The sequence below is a fragment of the Loxodonta africana genome, chromosome 3 (assembly GCF_030014295.1).
Source record: "Loxodonta africana isolate mLoxAfr1 chromosome 3, mLoxAfr1.hap2, whole genome shotgun sequence".
NCBI classification, from domain to species: Eukaryota; Metazoa; Chordata; class Mammalia; order Proboscidea; family Elephantidae; genus Loxodonta; species Loxodonta africana.
This window is the reverse complement of record NC_087344.1, coordinates 55,034,779-55,053,287: the sequence shown is the minus strand read 5'-3', so window position 1 is coordinate 55,053,287 and position 18,509 is coordinate 55,034,779. Positions and strand designations below refer to the sequence as shown.

General features: G+C 43.8%; 1 protein-coding gene across 5 annotated transcripts; it reads left to right on the top strand.

Moving 5' to 3' along the window:
- Window positions 1–2,103: 2,103 nt before the first annotated feature.
- On the top strand, window positions 2,104–17,936 carry PLA2G2D (phospholipase A2 group IID). Of its 5 annotated transcripts, none has more exons than XM_003413120.3 (6): window positions 2,104–2,368; window positions 7,932–8,075; window positions 10,703–10,886; window positions 14,163–14,307; window positions 15,354–15,460; window positions 17,285–17,936. In XM_003413120.3, the coding sequence occupies exons 3-6, from the start codon at window positions 10,847–10,849 to the stop codon at window positions 17,449–17,451; spliced, it is 459 nt and encodes a 152-aa protein (XP_003413168.1). In that variant the 5' UTR covers window positions 2,104–2,368; window positions 7,932–8,075; window positions 10,703–10,846; the 3' UTR covers window positions 17,452–17,936. The 5 variants fall into 5 exon arrangements, with proteins under 5 accessions (XP_003413168.1, XP_023407750.1, XP_023407751.1 ...); XM_023551982.2 differs by having other exon boundaries at window positions 10,652–10,886; XM_023551983.2 differs by having other exon boundaries at window positions 7,922–8,075; window positions 10,652–10,886.
- The last annotated feature ends 573 nt before the right edge of the window (window positions 17,937–18,509 follow it).

Sequence of the window (18,509 nt, the reverse complement as noted above, 5' to 3'; positions counted from 1 at the left end):
GTATATCTATACAATGGAATACTACTCAGCAAGAAAAAGTAACCAGCTACTGATGCTCAAAACAATATGGATGACTCTCAAAAGCATTATGCTAAGTGAAAGAAGTCAGACACAAAAGATTAGCTATATGATTCCCTGTATATGAAATCCTAGGGAAAGCAAAACTCATTCATATTGACAGAAAACAGTTCAGTGCCTACCTGAGGCTGGAGGTAGGGTTGGAATTGGCTTCAAAGAGGCACAAGGGGAATTTTGAGGGGGAAATGTTTCATATGTTGCTTGGAGAAGTGGTTCTATGGATGTGTATATTTGTCAAAACTCACTGAACTTTAAATAGGTACATTTAATTTTATAGAAATTATATCTCAACAAAACTGATTTAAAAAGAAACAAAAAATGTTTATAGGAAACATATATTCTTTCTACATTTATAACAAAATTTTTGTTTTGGTGTTTCTCCAAATAAGCAGCCAATCCTTAAGCAGCCAATCCTGGAGGAGGGAGGCATCAAAGGCCATTATTCCCATTTTATGGAGGTGGATACTGGGGCAGTGAGCTGGGAAGCCATGTCTCAAGCCTAAGGGCAGTGCCCCGAGGGCCAGGCCAGTCCCTCAGACCACATCTCTGTACCTAAGAAACTGTGTTTTTGTGTACATCGTGGGGAGGGAGAGATGGATGAGCAGAAGAAAGGCAGCAATGACCAAACTGCTGCTCTCCTCCTCCAGGAAGCCATCTATTCATTCACGATTTTCTCTGGGCTCTGTTAACCCATTGTCTATACAACTGAGACTGTGGCCTACTGGAAAAAATTCAGTCTTGGGGTTAGAAGGCTGTGTTTTGGTTGGATCTTCTGCTGACAGATGGTTTGACTTTTGCATGTCCCACTAACACATCTATAAATGGAACAAATAATACCCATCATATAAGCTGGGCTTTGAGGAGTGAGTGAGAGGTAAGACTCCGCGCGTCGCAAAGTGCTATTCTTTCCAGTGGAGTTCATGGTGTATCTATCTGGGCTAAGGTTTCTTACCAGGTCTGATGGGCCTGTGGGCCCCCGTAGGATCACCTTTACAGTAAGAAATGCCTCTGTCTTCTTGTACTGCCCACATGTCAGCATCATCTCCCCTTCCCCTAACCAAAAAAAAAAGCTTTGTCATTCTTCTTGGGAGTCTCCAGAGGTGTCTTGTGGTCAGTCTTGCGAGTTCTAGGCATCTTGTATTCTTCTGTTCTGCTCCTCCATCCCCCACCCTACGGTCACAGCTGTTCATGGAGGCCTCACGCCACTGTGAGATTCGGCCAAACCCCGAGGTAGTGACCCCACCAAAAACCAAACCAAGCCACTGGGTGCTGACCCCAGACACTCCTAAAGCTGCAAACTCTCAAGGTGCCCAGTGGGGATGGCTTACCTTCTAGTCACAGAGCCATCGCATCCCATGCCATGTTCATGCCCCTCTGCCCCTTGGGCTTCACAGAGGTCACTCACCCTGCCATGACCTTAACCTTTGCCCGGAACCTCTCTTTCCACGAGGTTCAGGCCCAAGTCCACCGGACAAATATCTTGCTGTTCACAGTCTTCCCCCCATTCCGACTTCCTTCATGCAAACCAACCTCTCTAAATCCGAGTGAGGTTCTCACCCACCAGACAGCCATGGTGAGTCTGCACAGCCCAGGTTCAAACCAGCTGCAAAGCGGCTGGACACTCCTGGAACTAGAGGGCAGGGCATTTCCTACTCCTTTCTGCACCCCACACAGTGTGCCAGGTGTGGCTGAGGGGCCAATGCATGGTAGGTTCTCAGGAAATGCCTGTTGAATTGAATCATTGAATGGAAATGCCTCTTGAATGGTTCTTTTGGGATTCCTTGGAAGGGCGGTCTTTGCCTTGCTTAGATTAATAGTAACAGCAGCTACTACTATGTGATGGTTAAGGTTGTGTGTCAACTTGGCTGGACCATGATTCTCAGTCGTATGATGTGATAACTTCTATGATGAGATTTGATATTATGTGACTACCTCCATGATGGGATCTGATGTGAGTAGCCAATCAGTTGAAAGGGAGTTTCCTTGGGCCTGTGCCTGCATTGAATATAAGTGGATAGTCTGGCAAGGCTTAGGTGCTTTTTGCTCGTGCTGGATCCTGCAGCTGGCTTCTGTTCATCTGGCCTCCAGTTCCTGGGATTTGAGCTTACCTACATTCTTACTTGCAGTCTTGTCTGCTGATCTTGGGATTCATCAATCTTCATAGCCTATGAGAAAGAGCCCTGCTCTCTGATCTGCCAGTCTTGGGTTCACCAGCCCCTGCGGCTATGTGAATCAGGAGAAGCCTCCATCCTGACCTGCAGGCTTGGGACTTTCCAGCCTCTACAACCACGTAAGCCATTTCCTTGATACAAATCTCTCTCTCTCTCTATATTTGTATATTTATATGCATTACTGGTTTTGCTTCTCTAGAGAATGCAGCCTAGACATACTACTACCATTATTGAGTGCTCACTGTGTATGAGACATGTTGTTCAGCACTTATATGCCTCATCTCTTGGAATCCTCACAACAACCCCATGAGGTAGACATTATATCCTCCTAGGAATCCCTGGGTGGTGCAAATGGTTAACATGCTTGGCTGCTAATCGAGAGGTTGGAAGTTTGAGACCATCCAGAGGTACCTTGGAAGAAAGGACTGGCAATGTACTTCTGAAAAATGAGCCATTGAAAACGCTGTGGAGCACAGTTCTGCTCTGACACACATACAGTCACCATGAGTTAGGCGAGTAACCAGCAACTGTCATCCTCCTCCCTCCCATTGAACTGATGGAAAAAAAAAAAAAGAGCATCAGAGACGTGAAGTAACCCTCCTGGGATTGCATAACTATTGCAGGGTGAGTCAGAATCCATGCCAGGTCTGTCTGACTCGCCCTGCAGCCTTCCACCCTAATGTGACCTCTAGGAAGACAGTAGGTGGGCTCGACGGGGTCTGAAAACAAACAACCTTCCAGCAATGACCGTCTCAAAGCTGCTGAGTGTGGGGCTTTTTAGAGTGATTTTGAAAGTGCCTTCTAGTGGCCACTGGCCTGGGTCTGGGTCACTCCGAAGGAACTTAGCAGTCAACTTAGAAATCCCCTACAGTGTATGACTAACTTCGTCATTTAGAAAGAAGAGTCTCTAGGTCTTAGAGAGGAGTAGAGGTTAGTTTGCTCGGCTCCTTGCCTCAATCAAGCACTTTCCTCCTGGGAGGAGGGTTCATCAGGTTCTATGGCATTTATTGACTGCCCACTATGTGCCAATCATTCTGCCTGTAATCATTACAACATTTGCCCCAAGTTTCAGATGGGAAAACTGAGACTCAGACAGACAAAGTAACATGGCCAAGGCAACACTGTTATTAAGCTGCAATTCAAAGCCAGAAATATCCAATATCAAAGCTGATGCTTTCTTTCTACTACACTACCTCAGTTGTTTATAATCTAGAAGGTCTTGCTTCCATCTATCTGAAGTACTCCTGCTGAAGTTTGATCCCATTTGCTTTTATTATTATTATATTATTATTACAATTATCATTTTTTAAATATTTTATTTATTTTTAGTGGTAATATGCACAACCAAACACACATCCATTCACAATCTTTACATGAACAGTTCAATAACATTGTGTCACCACACTGTCTCTACCCATATTGTTTCATCACCATTAATCTAGGCTCTCTGCCCCTTAAAGTTCTCATGCGTGCTTTAGATTAACTTTTGTCAGTTTACGCTCGTCTACGTAATTCTCTATAAAAGCACTATGCTTCAGGCAAACATTCTTTATTAATTGGGCTAACAATAGCTTCATGGGATAATTTCTGTTCAAGGTTCAAAGATTATTTCTGGGTATTAGATTTGGTGGTTTCCCAGTCTCAATGGATCCAGTAAGTCCGGTTTCCATATGAGTTGGAAGTTCTCTTCCACGTTTTCCTCCTTTTGATCAGGATCCATCTATTGAGTCCTCAATCAAAATGTTCAGTGATGGTAGCCAGGCACCATTCATGTCTCCTGGTCTCATGGTAGTGGAGGTACTAGTTTATGAAGGCAATTAAACCCGCAGTCCATTTCCTTCTCTGATTCCTGGGTCTCCTTCTTCCTCTGCTGTTCCAGGTGAATAGAGACCAATTGTTGTATCTTGGGTGGCCTCTTGCAACCTTTTCAGACCCCAGGCACTATTCACCAGACTAGGAGGTAGAACAGAAACTCTAAAAACAACATTGGACCATCAGACTATATAGACCCATGAAGCTACTTCATCATCATTTTATTCAAATTTATTAAAGTAAGGCAAATGCACAGAAAAATGCACAAATGAATTGTACAATGAAATTTAAACTACCAGATGACTTTCCCCAGTGTGAACACACCCATGAACCAGCACCCAGGTGATGAAACAGAACATCAGCAACCCTGAAGCCCTCCAGCAACCCCTCCCGTCACCACCCTGTTATGGGTAACTGCTGCACTGATTTGTAAAAGCATAGATTAGTTTTGACTATTTTGGTATAAATGGACTCTTTTGCATATGGCTTTTTTCATTCACCATTAGTTTGTGAGATTTATTCAGTTGTTCTAGGGAGTTGTAGTTCATTCACGTAGTGTTATTGTGTGGCTATACCACCATTTATTTATCCCTTCTACAGTTGACAGACACAGTTCTTTCCAGCTGTTTTCCACTTCCTTTGGTTCTGCCTTGGTGCCAATAGAGAAAGCGGGTCACCCTCCCATGAAGGCCAACCTCAAATTTCTTCCTCCCTTTTCTTTCCTAGCCTGGGGAAGCCAGGCTCCTATTTTTTTTTTTTATCCTCCAAACCTCCACTAATTCTAAGCTTCCCCCTTAACACCCTTGGGCAGGTTTTCTTCAGGGATGGGGCTCAGGCAACTGTCCTGGTAAACTGTTCTTTGCAGGGACAGATAGGTGGGGGGATGGAAGGACTCTGGTCCCTGGCTGAGAGTACTTGCTCCCACCCGACAGGGATATCTCTTAGGAGAAGGGGGTTCACTTTCTTCTCATCTGCAGTGAGGTTGGAGGCAGCAGGTCCCAGTGCTCTGCCTGCTCTTCTCATTTCCACCTCCACCTGTGCTGGGAGGATAAGAAAGTGCAACAGAGCTCCAAAGCATGATGGCTCATTCAGTAAAGTGAGGATTAGGGCCCCACCAAATCCAACCTACTGCCGGAGTTGATTCCAACTCAAAGCAATCCTCTAGGTCAGAATAGAACTGCCCCCATAAGGTTTCCAAGGCTGTAATCTTTACGGAAGCAAATCACGATATCTTTCTCTCACAGAGCAGCTGGTGGGTTGGAACCGCAGACCTTTTGATTAGCAGCTGAGCACTTAACCATTGTACCACCAGAGATCTCGAGGATTAAGGCAGGACCTAAAAAAACCAAACTTGTTGCCATCGAGTCAATTCTGACTCATAGTGACCCTATAGGACAGAGTACAACTGCCCCACAGGGTTCCCAAGGCTGTGATCTTTATAGAAGCAGATCACCACATATTTCTCTCAAGGAGCAATTGGTGGGTTCAAATCACCGACCCTTTGGTTAGCAGCTGAGGGCTTAACCACTGCGTCACCAGGGCTCCTACTTACTTATATTTAATACTTGTAAAACACTTAGAACAGTGCCTGACATGCAGTAAGGGTCCACCTGGATTCCAACCCAAACTCTGCCACGTACTTGCTGTGTGACCCTGTCAAGTTTCTAAACTCTCAGAGTCCCAATTTCTTCATCTGTAAAATGGGAACAGCAGTATCTCCTTCAAGGTGTGGTTGTGAAAATTAAATAACAGCCCCGGGCCTGACCTGTGGTAGAGACTCAGCCAATGGTAAATTTTATTAAGAATTGCACACTGGAGTCTAAGCTTCTTCCGAATCCTCTTCACCCACCACCTAGAGATTTTGATGGATTGTGGCCTAGCAATATCATCAAGTGTTTTTCGTACTGTTACGAGAAGGCTTGTCAGCTAGAAAACACTGCTGATGGGGGCAGAAGTAAGGGGGTTTCTAAGTTTGTTCAGACTTCTGGGGAAAGCAAAGTCTTCAAAACCTTTATGCTTTCTGATTCAGCAATTTCACTTCCGGAAATCTAAAGAAATAACCCTTAGAATCAGACAAACGCTCATATTTTGAGATGTTCATCATAATGTTATTTATAAGAATGACAAATGGTGACCTAAAGGTCACCCATTGGAGACTAGTTGAGTAAATTAAGGGACATCCACTCCAGGCACACTATGTAGTCACTTAATATGTTTGTGAATAGTTTGTTACCATCCAGAAAATGCTTATGAAATAACACTAAATAAAAAAAAGAGAAAGAAACACATACTTATGCCGCAACCACAATTACATAAAATAAAGAAAAAAAAATCAAAAGGAAATAAATTTATTTATTTTAGTCATGATTTATGGTGGCAAAATGTTGGAAACAACCTAAATTTTTAGCCCAAGAAGTTACATAAACTAATTATGGAATGTCTGTAAAATTAAATGCTCAGGAACTATTGCAATGATGATGTATGCATGTATATCAATATAAAACTGTATTTAAGATGTATATTGTTAAATTTTAAAAAGCAGGTAATATTTTGCTCCCAGCCAAGATGGAGTAACAGGGACTGGATTTCCCTCTTGGCTGAAAAAAAAGGTACAAAATATATGAAACAATGGTTTTCAGACACTGGACATCAGGTAACCTAGGATAGTGATCCCTGAAAGAGGGAACAAAAATGAAGTGAGTCCTACTATTGCCCCAGCTTACTGTCTGGAGGGAGTTTCCAGGATGCAGCATCCGGCAGGGGGTTTTGACCCAGGCAGAACCCAGCCATCTCTGTGAGCTGAGGAGATGAATCCGGGAGTCCAAGGAGGCCAAGGTTGCTATAGTTCACAGAGCAGAGTACTAGAAAGGAGAAAGCTGAGCAGAAAGATCTCTAGAGATCTTCAGAGGGTTTCTCTCCAGTCTTCATCTGAGTATTGATCAGTCCACACTGTGAGGAAGTTACCCAAGGGCAGGCAACAATCCCACCAGTCAGAGTGGAAGATCTCATAATTCACAGGACATTCATTGGGTAGAGTACTCAGAAGCTTATTGTCTTGCTTGTAAAGGAAAATTAGACCTAAACTAAAGGCTGCTTTGGTTCCCCTTAACAAAGCTTAAAGAAAAACCTCAAACTGATCAGATGGTTACCAAGTAACTTAATTTTATACCAGATCTACGTTCAAGAATACTTATAGGGATACAAAAATAAGCATTCAATAAGGCACAAGTCACAATGCCTGATAAGTAATAAAAAATTACCAGGCATGCAATGAAGCAGATAAGTATGACAAATAAAGAGGAAAAGAACCTATCAATAGACCCAGAAATGACACAAAAGATAGAATTAATGGACAAAGTCACTAACAGTTATTTTAACTATATTCCATACATTTGAAAGGTAGAGGAAAGCTTTAGCGTGTTAAGTAAAAACATGGAAGAGACAAAAATATCCATATCAGACTTCCAGAGATTAAAATACAATGTCTAAAATGAAAAAAATACAGTGGATAGGATTAAAAGCAGATTAGACAATGCAGAAGAAAAGATGTGTTAACTTGGAGTCATAGTAATAATACAAACTATCTAAAATGAACCTCAAGCACATGAAACATGAAGAAAACTACACCAAGGCATAACACAATCAAACTGCTTGAAACTAGTGATAAAGAGAAAACACATTATGAATAGAGGAGAAACAAAAGAATGACAGCAGGCTTTATGTCAGGAAGGATGCAAGCCAGAATACAGAGAAGCAACACATTTAAAGTACTGAAAGGAAGGGAAAACAAAAAAGGAAACCTATCAGCCTAGAATTCAATGGCCAGCAAAAATACCTTCCAAAACAAAGATGAAATAAAGTCTTTTTCAGACATATGAAAGCTGAAAAGAATTCATCATCATCAGACTTACCACAAGAAATGTTAAAGGAAGTCCTTCACACAGAAGGAAAATGATACTGGATAAAAATACGGATCTACCAAAAGGAATGAAGAGCACTGGAAGTGGTAACTATGTGAGTATACATAAAAATCAATTAGCAAAGCAGTATGTATTGCACAAGCCCATGTATTTTGTTATAGGCAGGGGTCCTAGACAGATACATAATAATGTACTGTTCTGTGGTTGCAAGATTACGAGTGACTTTTACTCTTAGTTCTGCTTATCTACGTTCTTAGTTTTCTTTTTAGGAATAAATATACCAAGATGTTAATATTGATTATTTATTTAACAAGTATCTATTTAGTGCTAGTCATGGAGCTTTGAGGTATTTGGCTATTGGAATTTTTTTTCTGCTTTTCAGTATGTTTTATATTTTCCCTAGTTGACGTGTAGCTTTTTCATAATAGAAAAATATTAAGCTTTAAAAAAATGTTTAAAAAAAAAAAAAAGGCCTAAGCACATTTAGACCAGCCCAGAAAATAATCTTAGCAATTTTCCCAAGATTCATCAGCATTGCAGAAGTGATTAGTCTGGGGCAAAATCTCTAAAACAGTCCAACAATCCCACTGTCTGTGATAATGTGATGGGTCTGTCTTTACCTTGCTCAATCACTAGACTGTGAGCTCCTTGAGGGCAGGGGCCACTTCTTCCTGTTCATGTCTGTAATCTAGTCTCTAGGCCGAGACAAGGAACATGTCAGCTTTTAGTAAGGCGTTGAATGAATGAATAAATGAATGAATGTATGTGCCAATTCAAATAATCCATCAATGCAGAGAGGAAAACAGTCCACTATATACAGTCAACAGGTTATTTCCCTAAACCAGTATTTCTCAAATTTGAGTGAACATCAGAATCACCTGGAGGGCTTGTTAAAACACAGATTGCTGGGCCCCACCTCCAGAGTTTCTTTGCAATGTTATCCACAATTTGTTTGATCCACACAGTAAAATGCTTTTGTGTAGTCAATAAAACACAGGTAAACATCTTTCTGGTATTCTGTACTTTTAGCCAAGATCCATCTGACTAATGTTTATTGACCAACATTTGTTAACTATAGCCCAAGCCTTGTTCGCATATAATCTTATTGGACCTCACAACAACCTTATGAAGTAGGTACTATCGTCATCCCTATTTTACACATGAGAAACTGAATGTGTGTGTGTGTGTGTGTGTGTGTGTGTGTGTGTGTGTGCAGTTGATCCTCATTATCTGAGGGCTCCACGCCTTTTAACGCATCTGCCGTGTTGTTGTTAGGTGCCATTGAGTTGATTTCAACTCATAGTGACTTAATGTGATAGAGTAGGCTGTAATCTTTATGGGAGCAGATGGCCAGATCCTTCTGCTGCAGAGCCCCTGGGGGGTTCAAACCACCAACCTTTCACTTAGCACCTCAATGCTTAACCTTGTGCCACCAGGACTCCTTGTGAATTTGCCTACTCACTAAAATGTATTTGTAACCCCAAAATCAATACACATCATGCTTTCACAATTCCCTTTGGAAATTTGGGTTTGGGAAACTGGAGCAAATGCTGATACCCTGGCTACTGATATTGCTGTGAGTAGTAAAGTTCTTTGCCTCTAATCTAGAAGGATTGTGTCTTCTGCCAGCATCCATGAAAATGGAGTAGGTTAACTAGTAGCTCGCAAATAGGGTAAAACCTCAGACTCTTCACAGTTCTTGGCAGTGTGACTTTAGGAAGAGAAACTGCAGAGACGCACGTTCCTATCCGTGATTGGGAGAGCTCTTTCTCTTGACTTCGTAGTTAAGAAATGTTCATACAGTTTACACAACCCGGAATTCTATCTTTCTGGAACTTAGTGACCTATCTAATAATAGCTATATATTCATCTAACTTTTTGTATACTCATGGTAGAAACCTTCTAGTCTTTTGTAAGTCACAGGCACCAATGCTGATAAAAATGACTTGTTCAGGCATGAGTTACAGTGTTGTTGGCCATGAGTTCAATGTTAATGGATCAAAAATACATACTAAACAAGATATCTTTAAACAGAAACACATATAGAACAAGGTTATGTATTAATCAGTTGCCCAAAAAAGAAAAGATGTGACCTTGGGATCACAGGAACCTAACCTTGTATTTCCGCTGGAAGCAATGGTTCAGTACTCACTAATTTCACTACTTCAGGGTTCCTGGTGGCATAGACCAAAATGTTAATGGTGCTTAATGGATTCACAGGTGATTTTTTATTTTTTTAAAATAATGTATTTATTTTATTGCTACTGAAAATACACATAGTAGGATAGACACCAATTCAACAATTTCTACGTATACAATTCACTGACATTGATTATATTCTCCAAGTTGTACAACCATTCTCGTCTTCCTGTTGTCAATTTGATCCCATATGGATAGTTCTTTAAAAGAGCACAATACTCAAGGTAGACATTCTTTATTAATTAAGCTAAATTATAGCTTGTTTAAAGAAGACTTCAGAGGATATTTTTGGCCAAAGGTTTAAATCTTATCTCAGGGTAATAGTTTAAGGGGTTCATCCAGACTCCACGGCTCCAAGTCTCTGGATTCCATGAGAATATGAAATTCTCATAGGCAATTTTTTTATTTCTTCTTGTTGTTTGTGTTTTCCAAATTTTTTTCTACACTGAACGTGTGTCTTTTTGTAATCAGAAAGGAGAGAGGAACAAGATATTAAAAATAAAAAAAAATACAATTCCCCAGCACTAAAAAAGAGGAAGCAGAGGGAGCACATGGTACAGCCACCTGAGCTGGAGGCACAGGGCTGGGGTGCCGCATCTGCTATAACGGACAGCCTGCAGGGAAGGGTACTTCCAGCATCTGCTTCCACTGGCCTCTGCCAGGATCATGAAACTTCCCCTGCTGTGTGTGCTGCTGGTGATCTCTGGTGAGTGGACCCACATCTGGGAAGGGAAGGAGAAATGTGGGTACACCCTATGCCCCCGATCCCCTTCCTAGACTGGGTAGCTGCTGCTCTGATGCCCTATACCCAGGCCCCGCCACCTCCCCCCTCTCCAGTCCTCCAACCTTTCTACCCCTTACAAGGAGCCATGAGTGGCAGACAGCATTCTAGAATGGTAACTTGGGCCAGAGAAGTCTGGGCTTCCAGGCTGTCTGGTATGCCTCAGGACTGATCTTTCTGACAGGTGAGAAACTAGGTGTTCAGAACCTGGGAGCCTACTGGCAGACACCTATGACACTTTGGACACAAATTACAGAAATGGGGTCTCCCCATCTCACTCTACTCATCTCTGTCCCTTTGACTGGACAGTAACAATCCTTTATATATGCACAGCACTCTATTTTTTAAACACTTTCATGTTCATTATCTTCTTTGCACCTGAGGAGAGGGCTCTGTTGAGCATTGGTGGGGGGTGGGGCAGTTTTCGCGTTCTCTTTAGCGGATTAAATGTAAAAATGTGGTTGCTAGCAAACTGACCTTTTGGCTTCTTAATCCATCTTGAAACATGTTATTTTTAAAAGGATTTTGCATTTTTAATTATGGTTTTATGATATCTTGGGACTCCCAAATTCTTGAGAGGCACACATCTCCAGGGTTACAGCGAAAACTTTTAGGAAAACCATTCAACCTACAGAAATTCATCTCTCAGATGTAAAGAGACAGTATAATATAGAGACAAAATACACAGATGAAACTACATTCAAATGCTGGCCCCACCATCTCATTGCAGTATGACCTTGGTTAAGTCACCCAACCCTTCTATATTCTCATCTGTAAAATGGGCATAATCGCACACCCTTTTGAAGGGTTGTTACAAGGATGCTAATGAGAAAATATATACAAAGTGTTTAGTAATAGTAAATAATAGTAGAAAGCAATAGATTAACACATAGTGCATGGTAGTGATGCTGCCTCGTGCCCACCATGTCTAACCACCTGGGGGTGGGGGGTCCATCCCCCTTGGGGGAAGTCAAGGATGGGGAAAGGTACCAAGGCAGGAATTGCTGACAAGCAAAGCCAGTCCCTCAAAGCCACTATACCCACAGATTGAGTGCCTCAATTTCCTACGCCTAGGTCTTCTCACTGTTAAATATAAGAAATAATATCACCCAAAACCTTCTGAGTCAGAGTTGAGTTTATCACTTGCCTGGCAAGAGAGAATTGCATCATTCAGGTGTGAGTTTAATGTGTTTCTGAGCCAAAATGGAAAGAGCTGCATTTAGGGAGAAAAAGGAGAAGGGGGCCACCAAGAAAGGCAAAGATTCTAAGTTCAAGTCTCTGATTGGCTCACAAGATGGACTGTAAATTCTTCTTTGCAATTGGTTGCCTTCTGGGTCCGTATCACTAAATCCAGGAATCTAGAATGGGTCGTATATGGCTCCAACAGGGCTCTACCATTTAGCAGCATGGTCAAAGCTAGCAAGATTTCTCTTTAACATTCCATATAGCAAGAACCATCATGTCAAAGAGGAATGGCAATGTGGGTTCCCAAACACTGAGCTTCTCTGGGGGATACAACAAATGCAAGCAACCAGCTGCCACCCAGTCACTTTTAGCTGTGGCCCAAGGCTGCAAGGTGATTGCACCCTTTGTCCGCTGCATGAATCCTTCCCAACACCCCTCACCCAATGGGGGGCTGTAAGAGCTCATGGGGCTCAGTCCCTGTTTACTATTTATTTTGTTTGCATGGGGACCTTTCATTGTAACATCATGTATCTGACGGGGGTGGAGAGGGCTCCATAACTAGGGTCACTCAAAGTGGGGACACAGTAACCACTCAACTATCATTTTATTTTTAATAGTAGTGCCATCCCAGTCTTCCTTATACTCAGCTCTGTCCGGGTGGACACTCACTGTGTTCCTGAATCATCTTTTGAGGTCGAGCAAATGTACATTTCAGTCCCCTTCGCTATCTTGTCTGTTTCTCCCAACTTTGCCCTTGAATTCATTGTCTTAATGTATTTTATTTCTCCTAACTCAACACAGTGCAGTCCTCTCTCCCAATTAAATAAACTCCCCTTATGATCAATTTTAACTAGCAGTTATTATGATTGAAATGGAAATATCCATGAAAAGTATAGATTTATAGATCATGCTGCCTCCCAAGAGAAGCACACATGCTCTTTAATACATGAGTTTCTTTAGGGAATGAGGGCAGGGTAGAATGAGTGGTGAGTAGAGATTCTTGTCATTATTATTCAGAGTGGAAAATCAGTGCCTAGGGAGGGAGAATGGAACCAGACTGCCATGGGTTTCTATCCTGGCTCCTCCGCTTACCAGTCACTATAACCTTGGGTGCAGTGGTTAAGAGCTTGGCTGCTAACCAAAAGGTTGGCAGTTGGAATCTGCTTCTTGGAAACCCTACGGGGCAGTTCTACTTTGTCTTTTAGGGTAGCTATGAGTCAGAAATGACTCAACGGCAGTGGTTTGTTTGTTTGTTTTAATGACCTTGGGCTGGAGGCAATGATGGTTCAGTGGCAGAATTCTTGACTTCCATGTGGGAGACCCGCGTTCGATTCCTGGCTAACGCAGCTCATGTACACCTACCACCAACTGTCAGTGGCGGCTTTCTGGTTGCTATGATGTTGAATAGGTTTTAGTGGAGCTTCCACACCACGACAGACTAGGAGGAAAGGTCTAGTGATCTACTTCTGAAAATCAGCCAGTAAAAACCCTGTGGATCACAATGGTCCAATCCAAACTGATTATGGGGATGGCGCAGGATCAGGTAGCATTTCGTTCTGTTGTGCATGGGGTTACCGTGAGTCAGGGATCAAACAGTGGCAGCTAACAGCAACCTAACCTTGGGCAAGTTACTGAGCCTCAGTTTGCTCATCTGTAAAACGGGGATCAAAAAGAGTATTCATTGTATCAAGGTTGGTTTCCTAGTTTTGACAAACGTATCACAATTATGTAGAATAATAACATTAGAGGAAACCAGTAAGGGGAACGTGGGAGCTCTCTAAAGTATCTTTACAACTTTTTTAAAATCTAGAATTATTTCAAAATAGTTTTTTTTTTTTTTTAAATAACATTAATCTCATGGGATGGGCTAATAAATTGATACATGAAAAACTGTAGGATGGTGCCTGGGACTCGCGGTACTTATTGTTCTATTCTTAATAGCGATGCCAGTCCTGTGCCCCACCAGCAGCCACCTGAGATTTCATCTTTTCTCCCCACTGCTGGGCTGTTTGACAGGTGTGATTCCAACCCAGAGCGGGACCCTGAACCTGAACAAGATGATCAAACAAGTAACCGGGAAGATACCCTTCTTCACCTATTGGTTCTATGGCTGTCACTGCGGACCTGGTGGCAAAGGCCACCCCAAAGATGCCACAGACTGGTAACCACCTCCCCAGGCTCAGCCTGCAGGTGGCATTCTACCCTGCCTTCTACCCCGGGATCCTCTTCTTTGCTTTCCATCCATTTAGTGAATATTTGTTGAGTACCTACTATGTGCCTGGAACCCTGCTGGTACAGTCCTAGCCCTTCCCTTCTAGAGGGTTCCCCAGAGTCTCAAAGGCCCCTCCCTTGCATTTTCAACCGTTAATCCAGGCATAATACAGCATCCCCCTCCCCCACTGCCATTACACATTAAGTTTTTTAAAAGCCCACTTCTTTTTGCCATTGTTCCACTTGATCTTCACAGCAATCCCAAGAATTAGCCAGAGGAGGGCTGAGAGCCAGCCAGACCCGGGGTCACATTTCTGCTCTACCACTCCCAGGCTGTGTGACCTTGAGCAAGTGGCTTAACCTCTCTGAGTCTTATTTGTGAAATGAGGATAATAATAGTACTTCTCACATAGAGAAATAATGAGGATTAAAAGAGAAAGGGTATATAAAGCACACAGGGAAGGTGATGGTTCAGTGGTAGAATTCTCCTCTTCCATGCGGGAGACCCAGGTTTGATTCCTGGCAGACGCACGTCATGTGCAGCCACTACCCACCCACTTGTCAGTGGAGGCTTGCGTGCTGCTATGATGCTGACCAGGTTTCAGTGGAACTTCCAGACAAAGGGACAAACTAGGAAGAAAGATTTGGTAATCTACTTCTAAAAATCAGCCAATGCAAACCCTGTGGATCACTTGTTCCGACCTGCAACCAATCATGGTGTAGGACTTGGAATAGGTTCGTTCCATTGTGCATGGGGACACCATGAGCCAAGGGATGACCTGACAGCAGCTAACAACAATAGAAAGTACGCAGTAAGCACTCAATAAACATTAGCACTACGATGCTAAAGGAGATTAGAATCCAGAGGGCCTTGACTTTTCCAAGGTGGGCACCTGGTTCTCTCCCCTGGAGTGGGGGCAGTCAGAGACCCAGGTCGGCCAAGGCCCTGCACAGGTGTGCTCCCTGCTTCTCCCTCCCCACGTCCTCTCCCTCTAGGTGCTGCAGGGCCCATGACTGTTGCTACGCCCTCTTGAAGAACGAAAGATGCCGTTTCCACACGGACAATTACAGATACGACTTCCTCGAAGGGGAAATCCAGTGCTGTGAGTGCCCGGCCTTGGGGCTGGATCTGGAGGCCAAGAAGGGAAGTCTGGCACTCACTGTGCTTCCACATCCTTGTCTTTCCCGTGTGGCCAGTGGCAGCAGCTAGGCTTTGGAGGGGATGTGGAGAGATGGCTGGGGCTTTGACCCCTTCAGGGCCTGGGAGGAAACAATGCTTGCCTATGTCCACCAAGCCCTGTCAATGTCATCAGAGGCAGCCTGGGTGTGAAATGGATTAACATGGATCCCAGATGTGCCACCCACTAGCTCTGTGACCTTGAACATGTTACTTAACCTCTCTGAATCCGTAAACTCAGGATAATAACAGTGTTCTACCCCCTGAAGCTGTTGCAAGAACTAAAACTAGAGCAGACAGAATGAGCCTCACAGGATGCCCCCCACATAGTGGCTACCAATATTACTACTACTGTCATCAGTATTGATTCTCTAACAGCGCAGTGAGGAGGCACTGCCACTCTGGTTAGCTCCATTTTACAGGCAAGATAGAGTAGGCAAGTGTTTGCAGCAAATGACAGAGCCTGGCTAGAACCTGGGTCACCTGGCCCCCCCATCCTTGACAGTGTCCACCACATGGAGAAAGGTGGCAGGTCCCAGGGCTAAGAGCCGAAAACTCATCACAGAAGTCACTGTTGATTTAGGGCTTAGTAATAATAATTGTCTCGGTATGGTGCAAATGATTAATGTGCTTGGCTTTAACTGAAAGTTTGGATATTTGAGTCTACCTGGAGGTGCCTCAGAAGAAAGTCGTGGAGATCTACTTCTGAAAAATCAGCCATTGGAAACCCCATGGAGTACTGTTCTATTGGACACATATGGGGTTGCCATGAGTAGGAATCAACTCGATGGCAACTGTTACTTGTCATAATAACAATGATGACAATAATATCCAACACTTACAGAACACTTACTATATACCAGGGATTATGTTAAATGCTTTGCCTTCTTAACCAAAAAGCAAAACCAAACCCATTGCCTTTGAGTTGATTCTGACTCAGAGCAACCCTACAGGACAAAGTAGAACTGCCCATAGGGTTTCCAAGGCTGTAATCTTTATGGAAGCAGATTGGCACACATCTTTCTTCCGAGGAGCGGCTGGTGGGTTCGAACAGCCAACCTTTCAGTTAGCAGCTTAACCATGGCATGACCAGAGCTCCATCTTTTACTTCTTACTTTTATTTAATTCTTATAACAACCCCTGAGGCTACCTTTATTGTTATCCCCATTTTACAGATAAACTGAAGCATACCACCACCTCTCCTGCCTCAGTCTTTGCATATACTGTTCCTTCTGCCTAGAACACTTCCCCTCTTCCACCCCAGAGGCTTTCCCTAGGGGGAGCTGACCCTTCAGATCTCACTGAAGTGGCCCTTCGACAGAGTCAGGTCCCACTGTGCTATGATCTTGGAGCCCTGCATGGTGCTTTCCTCCCACTCGGCATGGTTTGTGAAATTAGTTTCTGTGGTCCTCTAATACCTGCCTCCCCCGCTGGAATGTGAACCTCACCAGGAGAGAAGCCATGCCCATTTTGCTCACCCCTCTCCCCCTCAGAGTCTGCCACATGGCAAGTGCTCAATAATTGCTTATCAAATGGATGAATTTGTAAATAAAGGAGCAATGGCACCCAGGGAGGTCATGGTTCATGTCCAAGGTCACACAACTAGGGTTGAAGGAGTAGGGGTGGATGCCCAGGTTCATCTGCCACTGAAACTGAGGAAAGCTGAACTGCCTTCAGAGACCCCCTAGACCCACACCTGGTTCTGCCCCAGGAAGGGACATTGACCTCCCTCCATCACTCCTTCCCACAGCGGACAAGGGGAGCTGGTGTGAGAAGCAGCTGTGCGCCTGTGACAAGACGATGGCCTTGTGCCTGCAGGAAAGCCTACACACTTACAATAAGCGCCTGCGTTACTACTGGCGGCCCCGTTGCCAGGGCCAGAGCCCAGAGTGCTGGGAGAGGTCCGCCATGAAGTGACCTGTCTGTGCCCACACACCCCCACCCTGTTCTTCCATCACCTTGAGCTCTGGAAGCCGATAGAATTGCTGACTCAGTACTTAACCCCTGCGAACCAGCCTGTTGTTGATGTTGTTAGGTGCCATCGAGTCGGTTCAGACTCATAGTGACCCTATGCACAACAGAATGAAACACTGCCCGGTCCTGCGCCATCCTTACAATTGTTGTTATGCTTGAGCTCATTGTTGCTGCCACTGTGTCAATCCACCTTGTTGAGGGTCTTCCTTTTTTCCGCTGACCCTGGCTCCTTTAAATGCTCCCTGGCTGATCATGGTTCATGTCACTGAACTGCACATGTGAAGATTGTTGAAATGGCAAATATTTTGTTACCTATGTATTTACCACAAAAAAAAAAAAGGCAGATCAGCCAATCACACAATGTAAACCTTATTTGAATCTTGATTCAAAGAAATTTAAGAAAATAAAAATATTTTGACATTTATTAAGCAAGTGGAAATTTGAACACTGATTAAACGTATAATGATATTAAAGAATAATTGTTTATTTTTAAAAAATGCCCCCTGAGGGGGTCCCGGCCCCCTACCCCCACCATGCCCCTTTGACCTCCTGAATGCTGCCAACATGGATGGTAGCTGTCTCTCCTGAGGGTAGATCAGAGCCTAAGGAAAAGCCAAAGCCAGGAGCTCAGCAGGAGCCCTCAGGGATAGTGTTTGGAGCCAGCACAGCAGGGGTGGGGGCTGGGGGCTGGGGGCTGGGGCCAAGGGGTGCTAGGGTCTCCAGGGTGTATGTGGCTTTGCTGCTTCCCCATCACTGCCACCCACCGGCCTCTTGGCCCCAGTCTTACCACCTCCCGCCCAGTACACTTGAGAGCTACAGCCTTAGCCAGCTCTCAAAAGGGAAGTTCTGGTCTTTCGGTCCTTGTTACTCTTCCTCTTAAAATCTTCCACCATCCCCGCATCAGGCCTCTTACTGGGCTCTGCGACAGTGCATGGTGGCCCTGTGTCCTCCTCCCCCTACTAGGCTTGGGGACCCTTGTGTCAGGCCCATGACAGTCCCGC

Bases quoted from the DNA above. Each gene is read 5' to 3' on its own strand.
- PLA2G2D (XM_003413120.3), top strand. From the start codon at position 10,847: ATGAAACTTCCCCTGCTGTGTGTGCTGCTGGTGATCTCTG. The intron at 10,887-14,162 runs GTGAGTGGACCC...GCTGTTTGACAG, and splicing joins TGTGCTGCTGGTGATCTCTG to GTGTGATTCCAACCCAGAGC. The intron at 15,461-17,284 runs GTGAGTGCCCGG...TCCTTCCCACAG, and splicing joins CGAAGGGGAAATCCAGTGCT to CGGACAAGGGGAGCTGGTGT.